Source organism: Chroicocephalus ridibundus, chromosome 3 (genome assembly GCF_963924245.1).
Source record: "Chroicocephalus ridibundus chromosome 3, bChrRid1.1, whole genome shotgun sequence".
NCBI lineage: Eukaryota > Metazoa > Chordata > Aves > Charadriiformes > Laridae > Chroicocephalus > Chroicocephalus ridibundus.
In genome coordinates this window covers 41462652-41485690 of record NC_086286.1, presented here as the reverse complement: position 1 = coordinate 41485690, position 23039 = coordinate 41462652, and the positions used below count along the sequence as shown (strand labels likewise).

At 44.7% G+C, this 23039-nt stretch overlaps 1 protein-coding gene across 1 annotated transcript; it reads left to right on the top strand.

Moving 5' to 3' along the window:
- Positions 1-113: 113 nt before the first annotated feature.
- On the top strand, positions 114-21352 carry LOC134513844 (protein ELYS-like; the record flags this gene model as incomplete). The annotated part of the gene is made up of 23 exons (XM_063331029.1): positions 114-234; positions 954-1207; positions 2837-3017; positions 3826-4033; positions 4750-4866; positions 5832-5916; positions 8922-9069; positions 9720-9852; positions 9940-10121; positions 10503-10564; positions 13456-13584; positions 15329-15419; positions 15508-15597; positions 15760-15900; positions 16673-16777; positions 17553-17646; positions 18595-18718; positions 18839-18895; positions 19677-19823; positions 19915-20102; positions 20272-20416; positions 20512-20643; positions 21233-21352. Coding segments are annotated over exons 1-23 (3054 nt in total), but the record flags the coding sequence as incomplete, so codon positions are not given.
- Positions 21353-23039: the final 1687 nt, after the last annotated feature.

Genomic DNA, 23039 nt, shown 5'->3' with positions numbered 1-23039 from the left:
TGATGTCTAGGGGATTTTTCACTGCATACTGATGAAACTTCTGTCACTCTCAAGAATAGTTCTGGCTGACGTGAGTCTAGTTGTGCAATTTTTTCCTGTATTTACAGCGAAGAATGCGAGACCTAACAGCTGAGGTAACGAGCAGTCTGCTGCAGTTTCCAGAGGTGACTCTTCAGGCACTTGGGGAAGATGAGGGAACCCTCGGCTCTGTGCTGTGCGGGAGGTTTTCTGGAGGTGAGCATTTTCCTTTAAATTTGGTCTCGGTACAAAGCTGTTCTTGCCTGGAGGCTACCTGAAGCCTCAGGTCATCGTATCAGCTGTGTCAGGTTGGTGCTGTTAAGAGGCATCCTGTTTAGAGAGAGAGAACAAAAAGGGTGCTTCAGCGATGACAAATGCTAATATTAAAACGTGAGTATAGTTAAACTTTGAAGTGGACTTTCCAGGTGATGTGACAGTAGAGCTGGGTGCCTATCTGGAGGTCTAGGCTTCTGTTAAGACCAGGTGGAATCTATCTACCTGAGTGTAAATGCAGGAATTGAGCTCATACTTCCTTTGGGCTGGCAGTAGTTCAGTGAAACAAAATGCCTTCGATTCTTCCTCTACGCTCTAAGACTTGTATTCCCATATGCGTTTAGATCATTTCTAGCAAAACCAAGGCGAATATGGTATAAAGGCTGTCGATCAGGACCTTGTCATCTTTATCGCAAACAACCCAGATTCTTCGGTGCGGGAATGACAAGTACAAATGCAAAATAACAAGCTGGTTAATTTTAGGAGGGATTGCTTGGGGATTTCAACGGGTGATTTTGAATCATTGACTAGAATGAGGTAGGTCGGTCTTCCTCTGCTAGGTACGTTTATTGAAGGAAAGGGGCAGGCACTGTGATTTTTTTTCAGCTGTTTTCAGTCTTCCGTTGGACATTTGCTTCAGTGCTCTTTCTTTTCTCTCACAGGGAGAAACGGCCTGGCGTGGTTGGCACGTGGTCCTCACCTTGAGGTGGTGAACTGTGTGACAGGAGAGCGGCTCTCTGCGTACCGTTTCAGTGGAGTCAATGAACAGCCTCCCACTGTTCGTGTGGTGAAGGAGTTTTCCTGGGAGAAGAGAACTGGACTGCTGGTTGGGTTGGAAGACGCAGAGGGAAGTGTTCTCTGTCTGTACGACCTTGGACTCTCAAGAGTGGTTAAAGCAGTTGTTCTTCCCGGGAGGGTAGGTACTTTTTAATTGGAGAAACGAAGCTTTGATGTTGTTAGGTGCTGCGTAGGCCTGTTTTAGGACAAGCTTTGGAGCGTCTCTTTGTAGGAGGTATTTTTTCTATCGCGCGTTAACATCCTGTCACTTGAGAGTATCCAGTCAAGTTTTCTGGTTTTATTGTAGAGCACAGAGTTACCTGATTCTCTCCTTCCGCAAAAAGGCATTGAAAAGCACCTTTGTTTGGCCCTAATTGCTTGATTTCCATCAGAAATACCGTCTTTAAAATGGCTCAGAATTCCATAGTTGTGCTGTAAATGACTTGGACACATTGCCTTGAATCTCAGCCTAGCAAGCAGGCTGAGGAGAACACATTTTTCTGTTGACTTAGGAGAGGAAAAAAGAGCCTCTAGTGAGTTATCTGACAGATTGTTGGGAGGTCACCTTTCAGCCTGCAGTCCTTGAATCTCTGCTCTCTGACTAGTGTGTTTGTGTAGATGGGACACACTGGTGTAATGTTGCTGATGTTTTCTGTCTTCTGTAACCCAGAAACTCAAATGATGTGTGTCCCCTAGCCTCATTATCTTAATGTAAACAAGAATCGGTGGCAGTCAATAGAACATCAAGATTCTTTTTTATCATCTTAGAATCTGCAACAACTAACTAACTAACTTCTTAGCCAGCTTTCCATCAGGTGCTTTGGTTTGACTTGCTAGAACACAGGTGGAGTTTTGTTTGTTTGTAATGCTACAGTGTGATGACTAGTAGTAAGCATTCGTATTGGGGTGACTGAGAGAGAGAAATACGTGCAGCTTTAGCGCAGGAGTCTTTGTGTGCTCGTGTCTCTGCTCTAGCAGTCAGTGTTGTCCTGGGATGTGCTGCAACGTGTGCTGAAAGGTCTGTCTTCGCCTTGTGAGACAGTTGCGTGCAGACTGCTGGGCACGTGAGAGAGCAGTGTGCGCTTCCTCCTTTAGGTGGAGTCACCTTTTTATCTGAGAAGCTGCTGCTTTAGGCTGGCTTTTAACATTTTTCTCAACATTCGTGAAAGCGCTGGTGTGCATTTAAAGCTTCTTTTACTTTATGTGGTTGTTACTTTTCTTCTAAATGCGGACTAGTGTGAATTTTACTAAGCTGGTCTCTCCCTTCAACGCTTTCTAAATACGTTTCGCTCCCATGGAAATGGTGTGTCTCCCATGCAACTTGGCCGCTGCCTCGTCTGACTCTGGAGCCCTGATTTATCCTAACGCCCGTTTGTCAAAGAAGGCATAGACTGTATCGCGGTGCTGGTGGGCTGTGAGCGGTGGGAGACCTCGATGTAGTTGTGTTTGTCTGTCTTAAGCCCCTTGAATACGATAAAGTTTCTTGCGTATAACTGATTTTCTGTGTTTTCCTCCAGTTAATTACTGCGAAGTAGGAAATGGAAATTGCTAAGCTGTACTAATAGAATGCCCCATGTAAGTTGAAGTTAAGTCACTTACCCGCAGGAAATCTAGTAAATGGAAGGCAGTAACAGGTTTTTGTACGGGGCTTTTTTGTCTTTGTCTCTTTTCTTGATCTAATTGCAAACAATGCTTTGATGCTCCTGTATTTACTTTTTCTATTGAGCTTGTCAAAGAGCTCAAATAGTAACTTGTAGTTTTCCTGTAGGTAACCGCTATAGAACCCATAGCGAATCACGGAGGACCCAGCGTGAGCACTCAGCACCTCCATCAGAGTCTGCGATGGCTCTTTGGGGTGGCAGCAGTGGCTACAGATGCTGGCCATCTGCTTCTGGTTGACCTTAGTTTGGATGATTGCTCCTGCACTCAGAATGATATCGAAGCATTGGGTAAGCCTGCAGTTTTTCCACATGAATTTAAACGCAAGAAAACTTCTGTCTTCTAACGAAACAGTATGCATCCCACTTTGAAGACCCTTGTGTCAGACATTTCTGACGACTGGTTACAGGTGGCAGTTTGACATCGTATAGTCCCGACCTGATTAAACCTGGGAGCGTCTGACTGCTCCTCGCAGTGTTGTAAATGCCCCCTCCCGCCAAGATCCCTGTGCCACTATGATTCTTGCCAGAGAGGTGTAGGAATTTTGCCACGTGAGCCGGTGCGGCCGCCTGGTAGGAAGTTGTGTTGGAGGAGCCCTGTTTCCCGGGAATGCTCTTCTGCTTGTGTTAATTGACTTGGGGCAAATTTTGGGCTTGTTTTTTAAAATAAACCCCACTTACCAACACCCATGCATTTGGATGAATGAAATCTCGAATAGGTGTACTCAGATTGCATACACCGTTTTGGCTATTACAACAGCAGCTTCAGCAATTGGTGCCACTTCAAACACGAGGTGCCACTTCAAATTTCATCACGAGGCCCAAACTCCTGCTTTTCAGAGTCCAGGAAGAATTTGGCTTAGTTATTAAGGTTACGCTTTTACGCAGCTTTCAAACGTGAGTGAGAATACTTGTCTGATCCGAGAGTTCTTATGTTCTTTGAAGACATACATAATGGAAATGGCAAAAAAAAGTGTTGCGTAAATGGCTATTTTGCCTGGCACGGTAGCATTAGATGATAGGGGTTGTCACGTCAGTGCCTAAAATGCAGCCTAAATGGCATAACGTATTCATTTATTGCTTGGTTTTGTGTGTGTAGATCTAGAAGTTGTCACTAAAAATCCTGCTGAAGTTGCACAAAGAAGAGAAACTGTGACCAGCGAAGGGAGACATCTCTGTTTTCAACTACAAAATGCTTCCGGAACAGCAGTATCAGCCCTGTGCTACATAAGCAGAAGCAACCAGCTCGTTGTGGGTTTCTCAGATGGCTACCTGTCGCTCTGGAATATGAAAACTTTGAAGAGAGAGTAAGTAGGCCTTTACACTTGGCCATGCCTGGAGGTGTGGGGCTCTCGATTTGTTGCTTAAGGAAGTATGTAGATGTAAAGAGAACTTTTTCAGGGACTGACATGAGTATGAGTATAATCTTGGCACGTTCAGAAATCCTCTTCTGACATAACTTTTCAGTCATACCTAGATGAAGTGGTCCGCCTTCTCCCCAGTGGACTAGGATTGTTTTCCTTATTGTGCCTGTGGATTGAGGAATTGTGGGAAGCATGCTTCCTGGGGTTTTCAGAACCGGTTACTGCAACTGGGGCATCCATTGAAAGGCTGAAGTATGTCAGTGATGTGATTTTGGTGCCGATATTCTCTAAAGTGTCCAGGGTGAAACTAGTGAGACATGAAAACTCAATAGCTGACCTGTGCCTGAAAAATGTATTCTTTCCTGCGTGTCAGCTTTGGCCGAAAGAGCAATCTCACCTGAAATATTTGGCTAACTTCTGGTCGGGATTCCCTTCAGCAGATCTGCACTGACTCCCCAGAAGCTGTTGGATGCATAAATAGACAGTGGAGGAATAATTAGGTGGCAAGAGTAGAGTGTGGAGGTACAAGTAAGGTTCAGAAGTCAGGAAGAACAATGCTTGACGTAGTCCAAGAAACGAGAAACTACCTGTGTTTGGGCCACTAGGCTCACCTTTTGTTTTCTTTTTCGTTTTGCTTTTTTTTTCCCCTAAACCTGTAGGCACCACTCTCAGCTTGAAGGAGGGAGGATTCCTGTCTATGCTGTCACTTTTCAAGAGCCTGAGAATGATCCTCGCAATTGTTGCTACTTGTGGGCTGTTCAGTCTACGCAGGAAAGGTGAATAAAAACTTTGACTATCAGCCACTGAATTAATTCTTTTTTTTTTAAGGATATTTGTTCCCATACAGTTGAACATGTGTATTTGTTGTGTGTCTGCGATTCTTTCCGGTACGGAGGGTGTTAAACTTAGAATGCAATTTTTACAGGATTTACCAGACGTGAAGAGGGACCTACTAGTTCCTGCCTTCTGTCAGAAGGCAAAGCAACAGTGGCCATACTCTTCTGCTCGCATTCTCAAATGGTTTGCTTTTGTTCCTCGATGACCGCTTCATCATTTGTTTGATAGTCACACCGTGGTATTAAAATACCACTAGGAGCAGTTGAGGCTGCAGATCTAGAACACCAGACGTGCCCACACAACAGCCTGCCGCCCCTAAAGGCGGCGGTGACAGTATTGCCGATGGCCTTGTGCCAGCGTCAGCAGTCTGTGGAGCCTTGGTGAGGCAGTGCAGCTCCCCGGGCAGAAGACGATTCAGCAGAAAAGCCAATGGGTTCCTGCTGTTCTGCTGAATCAAATCGGACTTGGAAGGGTGCAGAGTGTGCAAGAGGGGGAGGGGAACTTTGGTGGTAAGGGAAGGGCAGAGAGATCTCTCTCTCTGCATCAGCAAGCGATTCCATCAGCTCAGCTGTTGGTAGAGTGGCAGTCTTTTAAAATTTGACTTCAAAGCAGTTTTGATGGAGAACTCTTCATTGTGAAGAACTATTTCCAACAATTCTTAGTCCATACAACATATTACAGCTTTCCAATTGTACGGTTGGCTTTTGCCCCTGAAGCTGTTAGTGTCAAAACGCCCTCCTTCATGTTTCAGTGGCTAAATGTGGCCGATGATCATGTTTTGGGAAGAGGTGGTGTTCTTTTCAGCAGGAGCATGCTATTAAGAAAACGTCTAGGTCTACTAACACGACGATGAGGACTATCAAGCAGCTTTGTAACCAAATCTCATAATTTATCCCTTTTTCAGTGAAGGTGATGTGGTGAGTTTACACCTGCAGCAGTTAGCGTTTGGTGACAGAAAACGCGTGGCCTCAGGACAAGTCATGTATGAGGTAAGAGGTGCATGCGTGGGAAAAGCAGACAATAGTAATTTTCTCTAAGGGAGTATCAGTTGAGTTACAGGGGTGAGATTTACCATCAAACTTCAGAGCTGGCTGAAAAAATAATCATGTTTTGCTGAGTCTTCTTGGGCACGGCCTTTGTCCATACCTTTTGGAAAGAAGGCGTACCATTTTATACTGCAGTGTCGTGTGTTCCAGCTAGATCCATCTGCAAAGAGCCCGTATAAATGAAATTCCTGAAGAGGACGCGGCTTTTGCAAATAAAATTATTCTGAAATACCAAACGAATGGCATGTAGGAAGAGAAGACTGGGCCTTGAATCGCTTGGTTTAACCAAGCTTCGGACTTGAATAAGCTTCTGTCTCTCTCCCTTTCTTAAAATACAGTCATACTCTAGTCTTTGCTGATCTTCAGTTTTATATTCTTGGTTTCCCTTAGAGCTTTGTCAGCCGGACTTCTCACATGAAATGCACCTACAGTGTCTCTTCAGTGTTGATCCTGACACTTAGTAGCTGTAAAGATAACTCGTTCTTCTTTTTGGCTGGGTGACCTATTCAATCTACTCTTAAAGCCAGGAAAATATGTAATTTGGTCAGAAGAGTGTACCTAAATGTTAGATCTGGCTCCAAGGAGGATGCGTTTAAAATACAGATGTGAGGTATCCTTGTATCTCAGATAGCTAACAGAGACAAGGCGCATCTGTTAGATGTGTAATTCCATTCAGTTGTACGCCTGGAAGTCTTCCAAAATCTTTTTGAGGGGACAGTAATCTTAGTTCAGAGCAAGTCTTTCCTCCTGATTTGGTACTTTCTCTTGCATATTCTCAATAGCTATGGAACGAAACAGGGGTGACTCTTGTATCGTGGTACTCTGGTTTTTGTAGGGACTGTGCCTTTTGATTTTTTTGGATTAATTTAGATTTTGAGTGTTTTGCTTATGTGTAGGAAAGGTGCTTCCTCATTTGGCACTGTTGCTTTTGCATAGATAGAGGTTAGGTGTTTGGAAAAGGTGGTGTTTCTTTAAAATGCATTATCTGTCACGGTGACCAAGTAGAAGGATCTTCCAGGGATTCATCGCGTGCTGGATGCTATCTCTTTATCTTTGTTGATGTGCGGGACCTGTGCTCCACAGCGGATACTTTTAGTCTCAGAACACTTCCTTGTAGTCACAGATTGGTTAGTACTACATGACTGTCTGCCTGCATGGCTGTCTGAGTCAAGTTTCTTGTCCATCTTCAGGGGTAGAAAATTTAAGTGTCTCCCTTTTGCTAGGCCAAGTTTGAGTAAAGAAGGAGGAATCTACTGTTGATCCTTGTTCATTGGATAGAGTTCACAGGAGCTCAAAAGACTTTTTCAATACAGCAGTGCTTTTTGTTCCAGGAATTAGGTTTGAGGCTATGAAGCAGTGCCTCTTTGACTGTGTGTCATGGTAAGAGTCACAAATAGGACTTATGGAACATGTGGTACTGTGTTTTTCTATATGCGTGTCAAACTCTCGTCTCCATTGCCTTCAAGGCTGGTTTAAGTCTGCTTAAGTAATTAAACAGAAAGGTATGTTTAAGTAATGCTTCCAAAGACCTTTTTTGTACTGTCGCAGCAGTTGCTAAATCTGGTGCATCAAATCACGATCGTAGAGCGCATCTTTACCCTCGTTCTGCACAATGCTTGCGGATGGGCAGAGTATACACTCTCTACTTTGATATCAGAGTTTGAGCAGTGCATCTCGTTTGAAAACTTGTTTTTGTGTTTTGCTAGTCAATGGAGTCATTACTTAACATCTCCCATACAATGGAGTTCCTTAGAATGACTTTGCCCGGCGTGGAAAGTTTAAAATGCACTGCTTTGCTTCAGAAGCATTTTCTTTTTAGTTATGAAAGACTTTTTTTAATTATTTAATTTTTCTTTTTAGACAACCTTCATATTTATTTGTAACACTTCCTGGAATCATTAAGAGAAAGCTCGCCTCTTCTCAGATTAGGTGAATTAGATGTATCCTATGAGATCATACGGGAATGTGTGGTCTCATGCCAGTTCGTTTCAGAGCTCTGCAAGTTTAGGAAACCTGGGTAGAATGTGGCGTTATCAGTTTATGGGTTGTGTGGGTTGGGTTTCTTTTTCCCTCTTTTTTTTTTAATTATAGAGCTGCTATTTGTCCCCAGTACACCCATTCATGTGTTGTATGGTAGACAGTTTGAATGAATGCTGTATTTGGAAAGACGGTATTTCACTTCATGCTTACTTAAAAAATGGCACTATCAGAGGTTCAACACAATCGTGCCGGGGTTTCTGTGTATCTCAAAATTAGTTTGTTTACTGTGTAGTAATTCGTGATGCTAAAAGCCTTGGCCACGTGCACCCCGTGTCCTTTCTGGTTTTCCCTTTTGCTGTTGGCTGTGCTTGGTGAAGGAGCTGAGGGATATTTCACCCGTTAGTCTCTGACAAGATGAGAGGAGGAGCTGTCATAGCTTACGTGGCTTGAAAGAAGATTGCTAATCAGTATGAAGTTCTCACAGTAACTAGAGAGGGGTGCACGGTCACTCTGGTGGTGTGCCCATAGAAAATACCTCTTGACAGCTTTAGCTGCTGGGGCTTCTCTAACTTCATCAGTTCTGCAATCAAGACATGGAGCAAAGAGCTTTGCATGCATGTGTGTTGCATCATTTTAGAGATCTCTTTGTAGCGATATATTTATTTTTATAAAGAACATTCTTGGATGTCGCAAGGAATTCTGCAAAACATGTTTAGATCTGAAGAATGTTAGGGAAATTCTAAATTTTGAAAAAGTGCAAAGCCTTTACAGCCAAACTTACCCGTTACGATTTGACACTGCATTCTCTTGCATGTCAGGCGTAGTTTCTATTTACCATCAGAAATAGGCTCATGCGAAATACACAGTATAATAAGCCTATTCTGTTAGACTGTCTTTCATGTTTAGCCATAATGTATGTTTTTATCTTAGAATGACTTTTGCTCTCTTCTCTGATTTTTTTCCCCCAGGGTTTGCAATACTGTGGCGAAAAGTTCAGTTTAGATCTCACGGGTGGAGTCTTTCCCTTGAGAGGCCAGATGAGTACTAAATTAATCAGCTGCCAGACTGTCGAAAAATTCCGCAGCGACGTTGACGGAGAGGATAGCGTAAATGAAGGTTTGTTCTGATGTCCGTGTTTGGTGATTTTAAAAGAAGTGCTTTTGGAACCTAAGCAACGAATGCTGTTCTGTCCCCACAGTCTGAAAGTCTTGCCTATCTGCATAGACTAGATTGTTGGGATTATTTACGAAGAAAAAATGGATGCTTAAGTTATGTGGGACTTCTTTAAGGGAAAAAGTGGGTTTTATTTTATGCTTGCTGACATGCTATCGCGATGTATGGTGGGGCCGTTTGTATGATGACGGTCAGTCGTTTTACTCCTCCAGCTGCCATCTTTGAACAAGAAGTTCAAACTCTCCATTGCTTAGGAATGTTACCAGAATTTTTTCCCTTCTTCAAACCGATGTCCGCATCTGCATCCAGATGGTAGCCCGTCACAAGTGCTGTTCCCCAGGGCACTGCACTGGGGCCACTTCTCTTTAGTATCTTGACCAGTGATCTGGACGAGGGGACAAGAAAAAGGGGCAGTGTGACTGAAACCTATCACAGAGATGTTTGCTATTCCGTAATTACTGTAATCACTCTTAGGAAGTGTTGTGTTTCACGAGTGACAGAAGAGAATGAAGCCAAAATAGAAAGTGGTGTTTTAAAACTATCGGATCTATCGTATTTTCTACAAGTCAGAAACAACGTCTTGTCTTTTACAGTCACGTCTCCTGACACCAGTGTCTCAGTCTTCAGTTGGCAAGTGAATACGTACGGTCAGGGAAAACCATCTACTTACCTGGGTGTATTTGACATTAATCGCTGGTATTCTGCTCAAATGCCAGATTCGCTAAGGTAGATTTTTCTTCAGTAGTTTTCCATATGCCTGCCAATAATTCATTTGAATGTCGGCATTTAGCTTACGCGCTTGTTTTCTTTAAGGCCGGAAGAATTCCCTCATGAGTGCCCCTATTTTGCACTGTGGTCGCTGGATACCGTAGCGAGCGTGACTTCTCCGAAGCTCCTTTTGGATATTCTGGTCCATGAGCGGAGTCTAAGTCGGGGAGTTCCTCCTTCTTATCCACCACCTGAGCGGTTTTTTCATCCGGGCAACTATAACTTTGGTAGGTATTTCACTGCTTTTGAGAGTGATAAGCTTAAAATGAGGTCAAATGCCATTCATTGGTTCTCTTGTTCAGTCATTGTTTGTCATTCAAAACCCAACCCAAACCAAAAAAACACCCAGTCCCCCCCAAACCCAACTCTGATCACGTTGTACTGACAAGGTATTTAGTATTGTGAAACATATCTGACAGCCGGCTGAGTTTTGGTGCTTTTGTAATGTAGCCGGTGAAGTGGTGCTGGTTATAGCCTGAAATGACTGTGAACTGAAGCTCAAAGCACTCAGTTATATGTTTCTAGATACCGGTGTGTAAAAAATGTAAACTGGTCATGCCATAACTGTGAGAGTACGGAAGGTTGTCAAACGTTCCCTGTTTCTGCAGATGGTACGTGCTTGCTGACCTCCGGAGTCGTTCACATGACTTGCACCGGCTTCCAGAAGGAGGTGATCTTTTACTGTATCTTTATTGCGAGTGGCAGGAGATGTAGCTTTTCTAAGTTTTCTGTTGCACTGCTTTCCGTGTTAGGGACCGTTTCATGCTCATCCTGCCCGTCCACACGCATAGTTGCAATTGTATCCTGTCGCCAGCTGTATGCAAATGGTAATGTTTTAGGTCCCCTCTTGGGACTGTACAACTGCCGTTCATAGAATCATAGAATCATAGAATTGTTGAGGTTGGAAGGGACCTTTAAGATCATCGAGTCCAACCTTTAGCCTACCCTGACAAGAGCCACTTCTAAACCATGTCCCTCAGTGCCCCATCTACCCTTTTTTTAAACACCTCCAGAGATGGTGAATCCACCACCTCCCTGGGCAGCCTATTCCAATGTTTAATAACCCTTTCAGTGAAAAAATGTCTCCTAATATCTAATCTAAACCTCCCCTGACGTAACTTGAACCCGTTTCCCCTCGTCCTATCACTTGTCACCAGGGAGAAGAGGTCAGCCCCCATCTCTCTACAACCTCCTTTCAGGTAGTTGTAGAGGGTGATAAGGTCTCCCCTCAGCCTCCTCTTTTCCAGGCTAAACAACCCCAGCTCCCTCAGTCGTTCTTCATAAGGTTTGTCCTCCAGGGCCCTCACCAGCTTTGTAGCCCTTCTCTGGACACACTCCAACACCTCAATGGCCCTCTTGTAGCGAGGGGCCCAAAACTGAACGCAGTACTCGAGGTGGGGCCTCACCAGTGCCGAGTACAGGGGGATGATCACTTCCCTAGTCCGGCTCACCACACTATTCCTGATACAGGCTAGGATGCTGTTGTCCTTCTTGGCCACCTGGGCACAGTGCTGGCTCATATTCAGCCGGCTGTCAACCAACACTCCCAAGTCCTTTTCTGTCGAGCTGCGTTCAAGCCATTCTGCCCCAATCCTGTAGCGCTGCATGGGGTTGTTGTGACCCAAGTGCAGGACCCGGCACTTGGCCTTGTTGAACCTCATACCATTGGTCTCAGCCCATCGGTCCAGCCTGTCCAGATCCCTCTGCAGAGCCAACCTACCCTCAAGCAGATCAACACGCCCGCCCAGTTTAGTGTCATCTGCGAACTTACTGAGGGTGCATTCAATCCCTTCATCCAGATCATTGATAAAGATATTAAAGAGAAACGGCCCCAGCACCGAACCCTGGGGGACACCACTTGTGACTGGACACCAACTGGATTTAACTCCATTTACCACCACTCTCTGGGCACGGCCATCCAGCCAGTTTTTTACCCAGCGAAGAGTACACCTGTCCAGGCCATGAGCAGCCAGTTTCTCCAGGAGAATGCTGTGGGAAACAGTATCAAAAGCTTTGCAAAAATCCAAGTAGATAACATCCACAGCTTTTCCCTCATCCACTAAGTGGGTCACCTTATCATAGAAGGATATTAGGTTTGATAGGCATGACCTGCCCTTCACAAACCCATGCTGACTGGGCCTGATCACCCTGTTCTCCTGCATGTGCCGTGTAATGGCACTGAGGAGGATCTGTTCCATGACCTTCCCAGGCACCGAGGTCAGACTGACTGGCCTGTAGTTCCCCGGATCCTCCTTCCGGCCCTTCTTGTGGATGGGTGTCACATTTGCTAACCTCCAGTCAGCTGGGACCTCCCCGGTTGTACAGGACTGCTCATAAATGATACCAAGTGGCCTGGCGAGCACCTCCGCCAGCTCTTTCAATACCCTTGGGTGGATCCCATCCGGCCCCATAGATTTGTGCACCTCCGGGTGCTGAAGCAGGTCCCTCACCATTTCCCTTTGGATTAGAGGGGCTTCATTCTGCTCCCAATCCCTGTCTTCTAGTTCAGGGGTCTGGGTGCTCAGGGAACAACTGGTCCTACTGCTGAAGACTGAGGCAAAGACTTCAATAAGTACCTCAGCCTTTTCCTCATGCTTGGTCACTATGTTGCCGGCCCCATCTACTAGAGGACAGAGATAATCCTTAGTCCTCTTCCTACTGCTAATATATTTATAGAAGCTTTTTTTGTTGTCCTTGACAACAGAAGCCAGGTTTAGCTCCAGCTGGGCTTTGGCCCTCCTGATTTTTTCCCTACATAGCTTAACTACCTCTTTGTAGTCGTCTTGAGTGGCCTGCCCTTCCTTCCAGAGGCCATAGGTCCTCTTTTTTTCCCGAAGTTGCAACACTAGCTCCCTGTTTAGCCAGGCCGGCCTTTTTCCCCGACGGCTTGTCTTCTGGCACATGGGGACAGCCTGCTCCTGCGCATTGTCTCCTCTTGAAGCACGATCGGGGATTGAATGTCTAGAAAGGAATGCAACGTTGCTCCAGGAGCAAGAACAAAACCACTGCAGAAGGCGGGGAAAGGTGTTACTTCTTTATTGCCCCTCAGTCGAACTGCCTGCATAGTCTTGAGTTAGAGTTTTGATCCCCAATTCTCTTGAAAAAGGAGGGAATGGAGAAAATGAAAAATCACATAACTGTTTGAGGAATGAAAATTTTGTTTTCTCCCAAAACTCGGCCAAATTATAACTTCCGAGCCGCAGCACAGATTGTGACAGATAATTTTGAGTGAAGTTTCAGCTCACTAAATGTTTCCAACATGAATCGGCTTCCATACGAATAGGCATAGAAAGGATCTTCCAAAGCGTGAAGTTGCATGTTAGCTTAGCTTATATAGAATGTATTTTGTGTCAGTGTTGAGGGAAAGAGCAAGGCCTGTGTATAGACAGAGAAGGTAGAAAAGACTTAATTACGCAGATTGCTAACCTAAAGCATCTTAGTGGTTCAGGCTGTCTGACGGTGTCAGTGAACATTTAGATTCTTCCTTTTAGAGGTTATCCAGAAGCGTAGTGACGGAATAACAATGCTGTCTTAATCTGTGGTTTTCGATCGATGTTTCAGACCTTGAATTTTTTGAAGAAATCTGGTCCTTCAATATGGGAAGCCATTCAGGAGAGCTACAATAGGTGTCTTGTAGCTGGCTTGCTGTCTCCAAGACCAGTTGATGTCCAGCCATCCAGTTTGAGTCAGGTGAGTGCCTATGAGGGAATCAAGGGGGAAATACATCCATCTGGTCTGACAGGGCTGGAGGGGCTACAAGACACGATACTCCAATTTGAAATACAGGTGTTGACCTGAGCTAGCAGAAGTAACCGTATCCTTAGATCCAAAGTAGTGACTTTGACTGGGAACAGCCCTAAGAGATCTGTCTTTAGAGACCCCTCTCTTAATTCGGTGCCACACACAGATGCGCACAAGGAAGCGTGCAGTCAGTGCTGGTCATGCCCAACATAACGCATGTGTCCCCCAGAGTAACCCCCATCCCTGTCAGTTTCTCAAAGCAGTGGTTCAGTGCAGTAGCCGACAATGGGGGCGTCTCACTGGGATGCGAGCTCTTGCAGACGTCGGCTTGCTGCACTGTCACTGTACGTGATCATTTGCTTCCAAGGAAGTGGGCTGTGGTAAAGGATTACTGCTGTCAGCTCTCCCTGGCAATTTCTTCACAGCTTGCCCTCGTTTTCCCTTCATCGGTAGGCTTTTCTGCATCCTCTCCGGGCGGATCTTCACCTCTGTAGCCTCTGCCTTGTGCTGCAGTAGCCCAATTTGCTGCTCTGAGACTGCCCTCTTGCAGCTGCAACACCTTAATCACCTTTATCTCATGACACTCGCTACCTTCTATGTGCTTTATGCCACCACAGTGACTTCACTCCCCCTGCCATAGGTTTTCCGTTTGCAATGCACCAACCTTTCCCTGGAGCAATCAGCAGGAAGGGGAGAGCAGCCTTCCCGCTGCCCTCCTCTTCCTGTCTCCTGCATTCGTCACCACATTTGTGGACGTGTGTTAGGACATGAACGCTTCTGCACAGTGTGGTAGCTCAAAGACATTTCTTGGCAAGCTGGCCAATGGTGTGTTTCCTTGTCTGAAACCAGTTTTCAGAAAAAGATGGCAATATCACATGTGTGTTCTACATGTGTAGAAGTCGCTTTGAATGTCATGATTTTGCCTAGAGGGGAAAGATACTTTTGAATGTGTTTAAAAAAACCCACCCAACCAACCAAATCCCATCCCAAAAACCAAAGTAAAAACTTATGAAGGGTCCTCTCACCTGAGAGAAGTACGAGAACACCAGCTGAGATAAGCTACTACTTAGTATCGCGCGTCTGTGCATACCTGTGATTTATCCTTGTAAGGATTACCACTACACTATAATACAGTATTTGAAGAGCCTAACATTTAAGCCATTAGGATGTAAATGTTTCGCTTCTTTTCTGTCACGTTACAAAATTCCAACGTACTGTTTTGGGTGTCAGAACTGCTTCATGTCTTCATGGTCTAGAAAGCTGCTTGGCCGTAGCTTCACTGTTTCCATGCAAACGTTGCACAGTTGTGTTTGTCCTGTCCCCTTCCTGCGTTCCTGATGGCAAACTTATCTGCACAGATGTGTAACGCGTATTAGCAGAGGATGTTTCTGGACATAGTAAGCTGGAACTCAGTACGTGAAGACTGTAATGCAGAGGCATGCGAAGAAAGATTAGAATTAGGCTGCAGTAAGTTGAAATGTCAGAGGAGAAGTGTGTTAATGTGTTCCTCAGAGCAGTGGGCAGTCCAGCCTGTGGCTGGAATTAAGAGAAAGGACGTGGCATTCCTGGCCTGTGTCCTGATTGACTTTGTGATGTCTGAATGAGTATACAGTTAGAAAGAAACATTTACTGTTGATGGTTCACATGGTGCAAGTAGGTAAGATTCTCATTTGAGTTTGTCTGTTACGTTTAGGAGGAGCAGCTGGAAGCAGTATTGTCAGCTGCTGTCCAGACAGGTTCTGTGGGACTTCTGACTGGATGCATTAAACATTGGATATCTGAAGGTAATACTTGGAACGTTGTTTTTTTACGTGGTACCTCTTTGAGTTGGAGCCTGTTGATTCATTTCTTTTTTGTTCTCTTTGTTTACAGAGCAGCCAAGGTCTGCTGGTAATTTACGGTTTGTTCTTGAGTGGACATGGAACCAAGTGATCTCTACAAAGGAAGAATTTGACCAAATCTGTGAGTACTAGTGTAGTCATTCTGCAAACCTAAAGTCGTTCTTTCTGATTGAGCTTCCTCAGTAATACGCCGCTATAGGATATTGCACGCGGTCCTTGAAGTGCGCCTTGAAACTCTGGAATTGCTCTGTCGGCTAACGATTTAATATTTATTCTTGAAAAGGTGTTCCACTGTTTGATGGCTCTTGCAACTTCATTGACCCCCAGACATTACGGTCTCTCCAGCGCTGCCAGTTGCTTTTGAGCAACCTTAGCACGGTCTTAAACTGTTTTCTCACAGAAGCACAAGAGCTTACTGGAAAAGGTTTGTAGTAGTGCTACAAAATCTTTGGTATGTTTTATTAAGATTTGGAATTGTGGCAACATGGGCTTTTGTTGTTTTTGAGGATTGGAAGACAGTCACATTTAGCTGGGAGAAGGGGCTTAAAGCTGAGCGCTTGGGACCACCACAAAACACGCATGGAGTTCAGGGCAACAGTTTATGGTGGAGCTCATGCAAGGGGGTGGGGGAGGCTACATCCAGAGAGAAGCTTTGTAGGCAACTGGGCTGAAATTACAGCAACCGAATGTGGTATTGCTGAAAATTATTCCTTTGAGTTCTTCGCTAGCAAGTTCTAGTTGCATGCAGACACCGTGTTGCAAATTGCTAAACAATACGAAGGAAGCGTAAACGAGTAACATGCAAAGTAAGTTACTTGAGTTTCTACAGCTTTTTCTCTTAGAAATGGTTCTTGGCCTATTGAGAAAAGAAAAGAATATCCCTTTGCTATCAGAAGAATCTCTGCTACGTGAGAAACAGATGTCTTATTCCTGCGTGCATTTAGTAGTTCAGGCTTTGGGGTTTTGTTTTTTTTTTATTTTAGCCTTTAGTGAGTTTAGTTCTTTATAGGGGTTGCTTTTTGTTTTGGTGGTGATAGTGGGTTTTTTCTTCAAATAAGAAAGCGATACAGCATGAAAAACGCAAAGACAAAGATTTGTAATGTGCTATTTTTATACTTTTGGTTTAGTAGGATGAAGGGAGTTTTGTGAAAATGAACAGAATTGCATAACGCTAATCATCTCCTGCCTTTTTTCAGGTTTTGCAGACGTGACAAATAAGCAAGCGGTAACCGGCCTCATTTCTTTGTATGCACGAGTGGTCATCTGGTTCTGTCGATCCGGTCTCCTTCCAGAGGGTTTAGGTAAGCGTGACCTGTCATACGTTTGTAGCAAGGCGACCATCCAGTGAGTGACTCCCACGAACGCATGCTTAGCCATGTTTTTGTAACGGTTTCGTCAGGAAGAAGTCGTGCTGGTTCAGTGGCAGGGTGTGCTGAAGTTCTGTGGGTGAAGTTGAGATTTTGCCTGGTTGTCAAGTACACGGCGTAGAATGAGGCAGGCAGTTTCTTTCCTGGGTGGATTTTAGGAATAGCAATGGACCCCTGACGTCACGGCGCTGCTTGTGTCCACAGCTTGAACTACTTGAGATTTTAAACAAAGTACTATTAAACAACAAGTACCGGAATGCTTGTTTTTACAGTGAGAGCATTACCTGCATGTTTTGAACTTTCTATCAGTTGCTTGAGGAGAAAGTACACCTTGGAAATCCTTCTTTAGTTGGATGGATTAGAAATTCCATTGCCAGCCTTAATTGTCTCACAAACAATTGTTTTAAACAATGGTTTTAAAACCATTCCCTTTGAGAACTGGGTGGTTTTTTTTATAGTGAACTTCAGCTTACCCTACATGTTGTGAATGCTGCGTGAACTGTAACCTTGAAACGGCACTTGGGGCAAGAAGGAATTGAGTCTTGTCTCTTAGAGTTCTTTTAGCAAAGGCAGAAAGAGGATTGGCTTCTTTCAGAGTTGGAGGCTTCTTGATGCTTAGCTTGTACGATCTTCTGTCTCTTTAGGCAAAAAATTTCGTTTACAAGTGTGATATGACTGCTTTAACTTGCTTCTACTTTGTTGCCTGTAGATGACGATACGCGTTTGTCAAGACCTTTCTACAATTATCCTCTGATTGAGAGCTACTATACTGGTCAGCAACAGAAACTTGAGCGTTTATCAAGGTAAGAGCTAGAGGAAGACTCTAGAACACTTCCATGGCAAATTCAGAAGTGGAAGGGAATGGCTTTTATCTCAACAGTTGCATGGGCTATGCGTAATGCCGCTGCCAGCAATACTCTTGACTTCAGTGACACGTGTGTTCTGTTGAACAGAGAGGTTACTTTCCTGTGTTAAAACGGTGCTATCTACCTCTGCTTAGTACCACTGGTTGGTATCATCATTTTTCGGGAGTCTACTTTATTCATTGGCTAATGTGTATAATTTCTGACTACTGAAAAAGGCCATGTGATTAGGACAGGATCAGTCACCTCCAGTTCAGCAAAGCAGGGTGTTCACAGAACAATTGTTTTGGAAGCAGAAGAAAGCGTGTTTTTTAACAAACAATCATCTCCGTCCTTGACTGGTAATAGAGGGTCATAACTGTATTGGCCTAAGTCCCCTTCTCCCAAGTACGTGGTGTGATTTCGTAAGATGGTTGGAGTTACATGGAGTTGGCACGCCTCGCACTCTCCTGGCTGTCGGATAGAAGTCACTTGCTAACATCAGCTCTCTTTCCTGGACTAGCTGCCTAGCACATAGGCGGCATGCCTTGGATTAGCCGATAATAGGTTTTTCTTTGGAAATTGTACTGAAAACTGAATAAAGAGCTGACCAAGCTTTGGCGATGGCACTGTGACCAAGAGGCTGCAAGGTGAGTTAAGGTGGAAGCTGCAGGGTAGGAGGTATTGACTTCAAAGTTCATCTTCCTTGGCTTACTTCTCAAGTAACTTACATACAGGCTCGTGTGTTCCTTCGAAGCACAGAGCCTCTAGTGTCCTTTTTCTGCTTTGTGCCATCGGGAGATGAAAGGGCAGGGCTGCAGTCAGCAGAAGACTGGAGGAAAGCCGTTACACCGGGAGGCTGGAATTAGTGTTTAACTCTGTCCAAATCCTTGCTACCTTTTGTTCCAGAGGAAAATGGGACTCGGACTGCTTGATGGTTGATGGAATGGTTTCCCAGTTAGGAGACCAAGTGGAGAAGCTGTGGCGGAGAGATGCAGGAGGAACTGGGAAATACCCGCCTGCCAGTTTGCATGTGAGTGTCCTGTTCACTGAGAACAACAACAAACGGCCGCCCTCCCCGCCAAACCCCACCCAAAAGCCAATGATTTAGGGAAGACAGGCGTTTTTCAGAACTTTTAATTTTTCATTTCAGGCACTGCTGGATCTCTATTTGCTAGAAAGCATTGAAGAAAACTGCAAACACGCAATTGTATCCTTTCTAGTTATTTTTATTACACCTCCAGGGGATGCACATAAATGTTCTTCAGTGTTGGTCGCCGACCTGTTTCGTAACATTTGTCCTTAGTTTTTCTCCAAATTTAAACACCGTTTAAAATTTTCTAAAACACCCATGATGGGTTATAAAACAATTTCTGTTTCAGAGCAAAAGGATTTCTAAGAGTGGTTTACCAGTACCGGATTTTTGCTGAAATCACGGGTTTTGCAGCGCAGCTCACGGTGCTTGCTTTGGTTCCGTTGAAAGTGCAGGCACACGGAATAAGCAACAGGGAGAAGAGAAAAGTCATGGGGCAGAAACTTAATTTTTAAGCTGCTGAAATACACAGCCTTGCTTTTGCTGTTTGTTGCCTAACCCGCGAGGGGAGCCTAGAGAGCAAGGGGCTTAGAAACGCTTATAGCCCAGAGCTGTCTTGTTAGATGATGTCCCTAAAAACGGACGTCAGAAAGAGAAAATGACGCTACCAATGAGTGACCCGCATACTGGTTTAAATCCAGTTTTAATCATTCGGAGCTGAGCTGTACTGTAAGGATGCCACAATTTACACTGTTTTATAGACGCTGGACATGAGGGAAAAACCCAGCTGTGGAATTTATTTGCTGTAATAATTGAGCGTTGGATGCTCCAATGTTTTGAATGTATTTTCTGCTTCCTACCACTTTTATATTCTTACTTCATTATGTTTTTCTAAAGGTAATGTGATAAACTTTTGGTCTTACAAACTGATTAGCCTTAATGAGATACCTGATGTCAGACAATTTACTTGCTGCTGGATATCAAGCGTTCCTTTCCGAGTGAGACAGAGACTTCAGTCGACTCCTTTGCAACTGCCTTTGGCATGCCTTGGGGACTTGTTAAGCTTGTTGAAGGTTTTTGGCTTCTAGATCACAATGATTACGAAGTAAGTATGGTAGAGTTGAGTTAGAGATACATGGCAGTACAAAGCTATAATCTAGAAAATGATTTTAAAACCCGATCTCTAACTTGTACAGAATTCACTGGCCCTGCTCTTTCATCCCGCTACAATCAAAACCGCGTCATGGCAGCACAAGAGAATTATTCAGTCCCTCCTGTGCCAAGGGGAGCATGGGCAAGCCCTCAGATACATCCAGCTGATGAGGCCACCCACGGCAAGCAGCGGGGAAGTGCAGCTTCTCCTCACTGTGTTGCTCTCCAATAGGTAAAGAAATACACCCCACCATTTTGTCACGCAAATCTTGTGAAAATGGAGAACAAAGAATAGAAATCATCATCCCCTAAGTTTCCTTTAAACTTTGAGTACAAGACTCTTGGGGCATCTCTTTGGTTATGCTGTTAACATGCCTTTACGTGTGAAACATTAATTACAGGTGCATGGTGGAGGCTTGGGGTCTGTTGCACCAACATGCCGCTCAGGCAAACTTAGAAGACCTCTTAAAACACATGTACGAAATGTGCCGGGAGATGGGCCTGATGGAAGACTTGCTGAAGCTGCCCTTCACAGACACCGAACAAGTAAGTGGGAGCAAGGAAAAATGTTCATTGTCTCTTTGAAAAGAGAAAAGGCAGAGCCATAACAGATTTTTGGAATGATTTTTTTTTTCTCATAGGAGTGTTTGGAGAAGTTTTTAAGGACCAGTGCTGGTGTTCAGAATCAAGAATTCCTTTTAGTCTACCATCTGCAGCGTGCCAACTACATTGCAGCACTGGAGCTGAATCAATCCATGAATGTCAATCTTATGGTAAGCGTGAACTTGTGTTCTGGATTTGTGACGCGTTTGCTGTTTTCTGGAATCATAGTTTTCCAGTGACTCAAACTTCTAAGGTGGTTTGGAAGTCGTAGGTCCTGCATTTGAAAACTGTCATGCGGCCAGGTGGTGTGCGTAGGTCGCTTTTTCTTGCTTGTTTTAATCTTCACATCATGTTGTCCAGGGTAATTTCCAGTTGTCCCGTATATTCAGGGCACTGGCGTTTCAGGAAGAACAAGGGAAAGCCTGCTATGTAGTAAGTCGTTAGCAAATTGCAGGTGATATCAGAAAATTGCAGGTGATAACAGGCGTATCAGAAGAAGGTTCTGCAGAGTGCCAGCATTGTTTTAACTTCAAGTTGTAGGCTCTGTTGCTATTCCAGTCTTCCTTCCACTTTGCTAAAAGTACCAGGTGAAATCGGTGTGTGCGGATGGGTAGAACTTGCCGCTGTTCTGTGCAGTGGAGGTGTTTTCCCACACCCGTAGAGGAAATCTGCTCACTAATGCGAAATAGCACGGAGTGGTCTGTGCAATGAACTTCTTGTAATGAGTTAAGCTTTTGCTTTCCGCTTTTCCTTCATCAGAACGACGGCGATCATCGCTTGACCGACAGAGCAGTTGCCAGAAATTCTCTATTAGCCCAATATGGCAAGATCCTTCCACGAATTGAAAGGCAGCTGGCCGTAGAGAGAGCCAAGCTTTACCATTTGCCTGCACTGGCCTCAAGAGAAGGTAACTTGTAGCGGGGGGAAATAGAGGGGAGAATTCCCTGTCACTTGGATGACACCAGGCTGAAATTTTCCCCCTCTTGCTTTCCAGTCTCAAGACCAAAGCCATTAACTCCAGTAAGAAAACAAGCTAAAGCAGGAAATGTGCGTCGAAGACCAAATTTTCTGGCGAAAATATTGTCCAGAATTAAAGAATCCTGGGCAGGAATGAAGGAGAAAACCGGTTTCTCACAAGGTGGATTTTAAAGATGCTGTCGTTTTTATAGCTGCTAAACGTGCTGTTTCTTCAGCAGGATGTTTCTAAAATTGAGGATGTTTCTAAAATGGGACCTGTTGAGATCCAAACAGGAGAGCAAGCAGTTGGGTTTCAACAGCACCCGCCAGTCCCTCACTAGAGACAGGAACAAGAAGAGACCTTAGATGCATTCACTTATTCAGCTCGTCTCGGCTTTGGGATTTAGGACAACACTGTAGAGAAGACGGGGCTGGACTTGGGAATACGCAAATCCCTCCTGGGAGTCAATGGAAAATTTGGGTTGGGAAGAAGGCAGCAGGTCACAAAGCTTCCGCAGTCATTCCCGTAGCAGTGCAGTGAAGGTGTTTCTGCTTTCGTTATAACTGGTGGGTACTGATGTAGATGTAAGCGCCTGGTTTTGGCTTGTGGGCCCTCACTGAATTTAGGACAAACTGCTTACTGCTTTCTTGTTCGTAGATTTGTAAGCATAAAAGGAAAGTTTACGCAGACTAGTATTTCTTGACTTTAGTTTTGAAGCATGGCGTGTTGCTAATAATACATCGCTTTAGCAAGTTTTGACGAGGTGGGAGGCAAGAAAATAAGCTGATTCTATGGAGACTGCTGTTGAGGGGCTGCTTCCTTCTGCCGTTGTTGGCTAGCACTGCAACTTAGAGGGCTGGGCAAAGGTCTTTACACGTGGATTCAATTATCCCGACCATCCGAGTCCCTGGAAATAAGTAACGGTTACTGCTTTTGTTCTCACCGTAAAACCCCGAGTATCTTCACGTGGATCTAGAAGGAACGAATACTTGCTCAGCACAGGGAACGGGAAAAGACGAGGTGGAGCTATTTAGAATATACTGTGTTGTCTCAGGCAGTCCAAGCGGTTCCTTGAAGTGCAGGGTTGAGCTGTCGGATGTGAGGGCTGGCCAGTTTGACAAAGTGTTGCCGACTGGAACTTTCAGCTTTTCTCTCATCGCTGCCTTTTACCCTGTTAGATGCAGAGTGGGTCGCCGTGTGGGCATTTGTCGTCAGTGCAGGAAGTACTGCAATGGGATGATTTCTGCCAGTTGTGGCTACAGCTCGCATTGTAAAACTGCTCACTTTGTCCAGGAGTGGTGGCAAATCGTAGTCAGGAACAGAAATACCAGAAACGGGGCACGCGATGGCGTACACTGAACACTCTCTTCTCCGTCCCTTAAACACAGAGGCTGTCATCGGTAGCAGAGAGTACACTGTATGTTTCTGACTTTACACCCAGCAGTGATCTGAAAGGAAAAGCGGCATTTCACTGTCCTCAGTTTCATCTGTGTGAGTGTGAAGTCAGTCTGTTTGGTAATGACTATTGCATTAACAGGCTTTTTTTTAACTGTAGGTGGTGGAAGATAGTGCGCTTAAGTCACCAACCTCAGAAGCAGCACCGGCAAC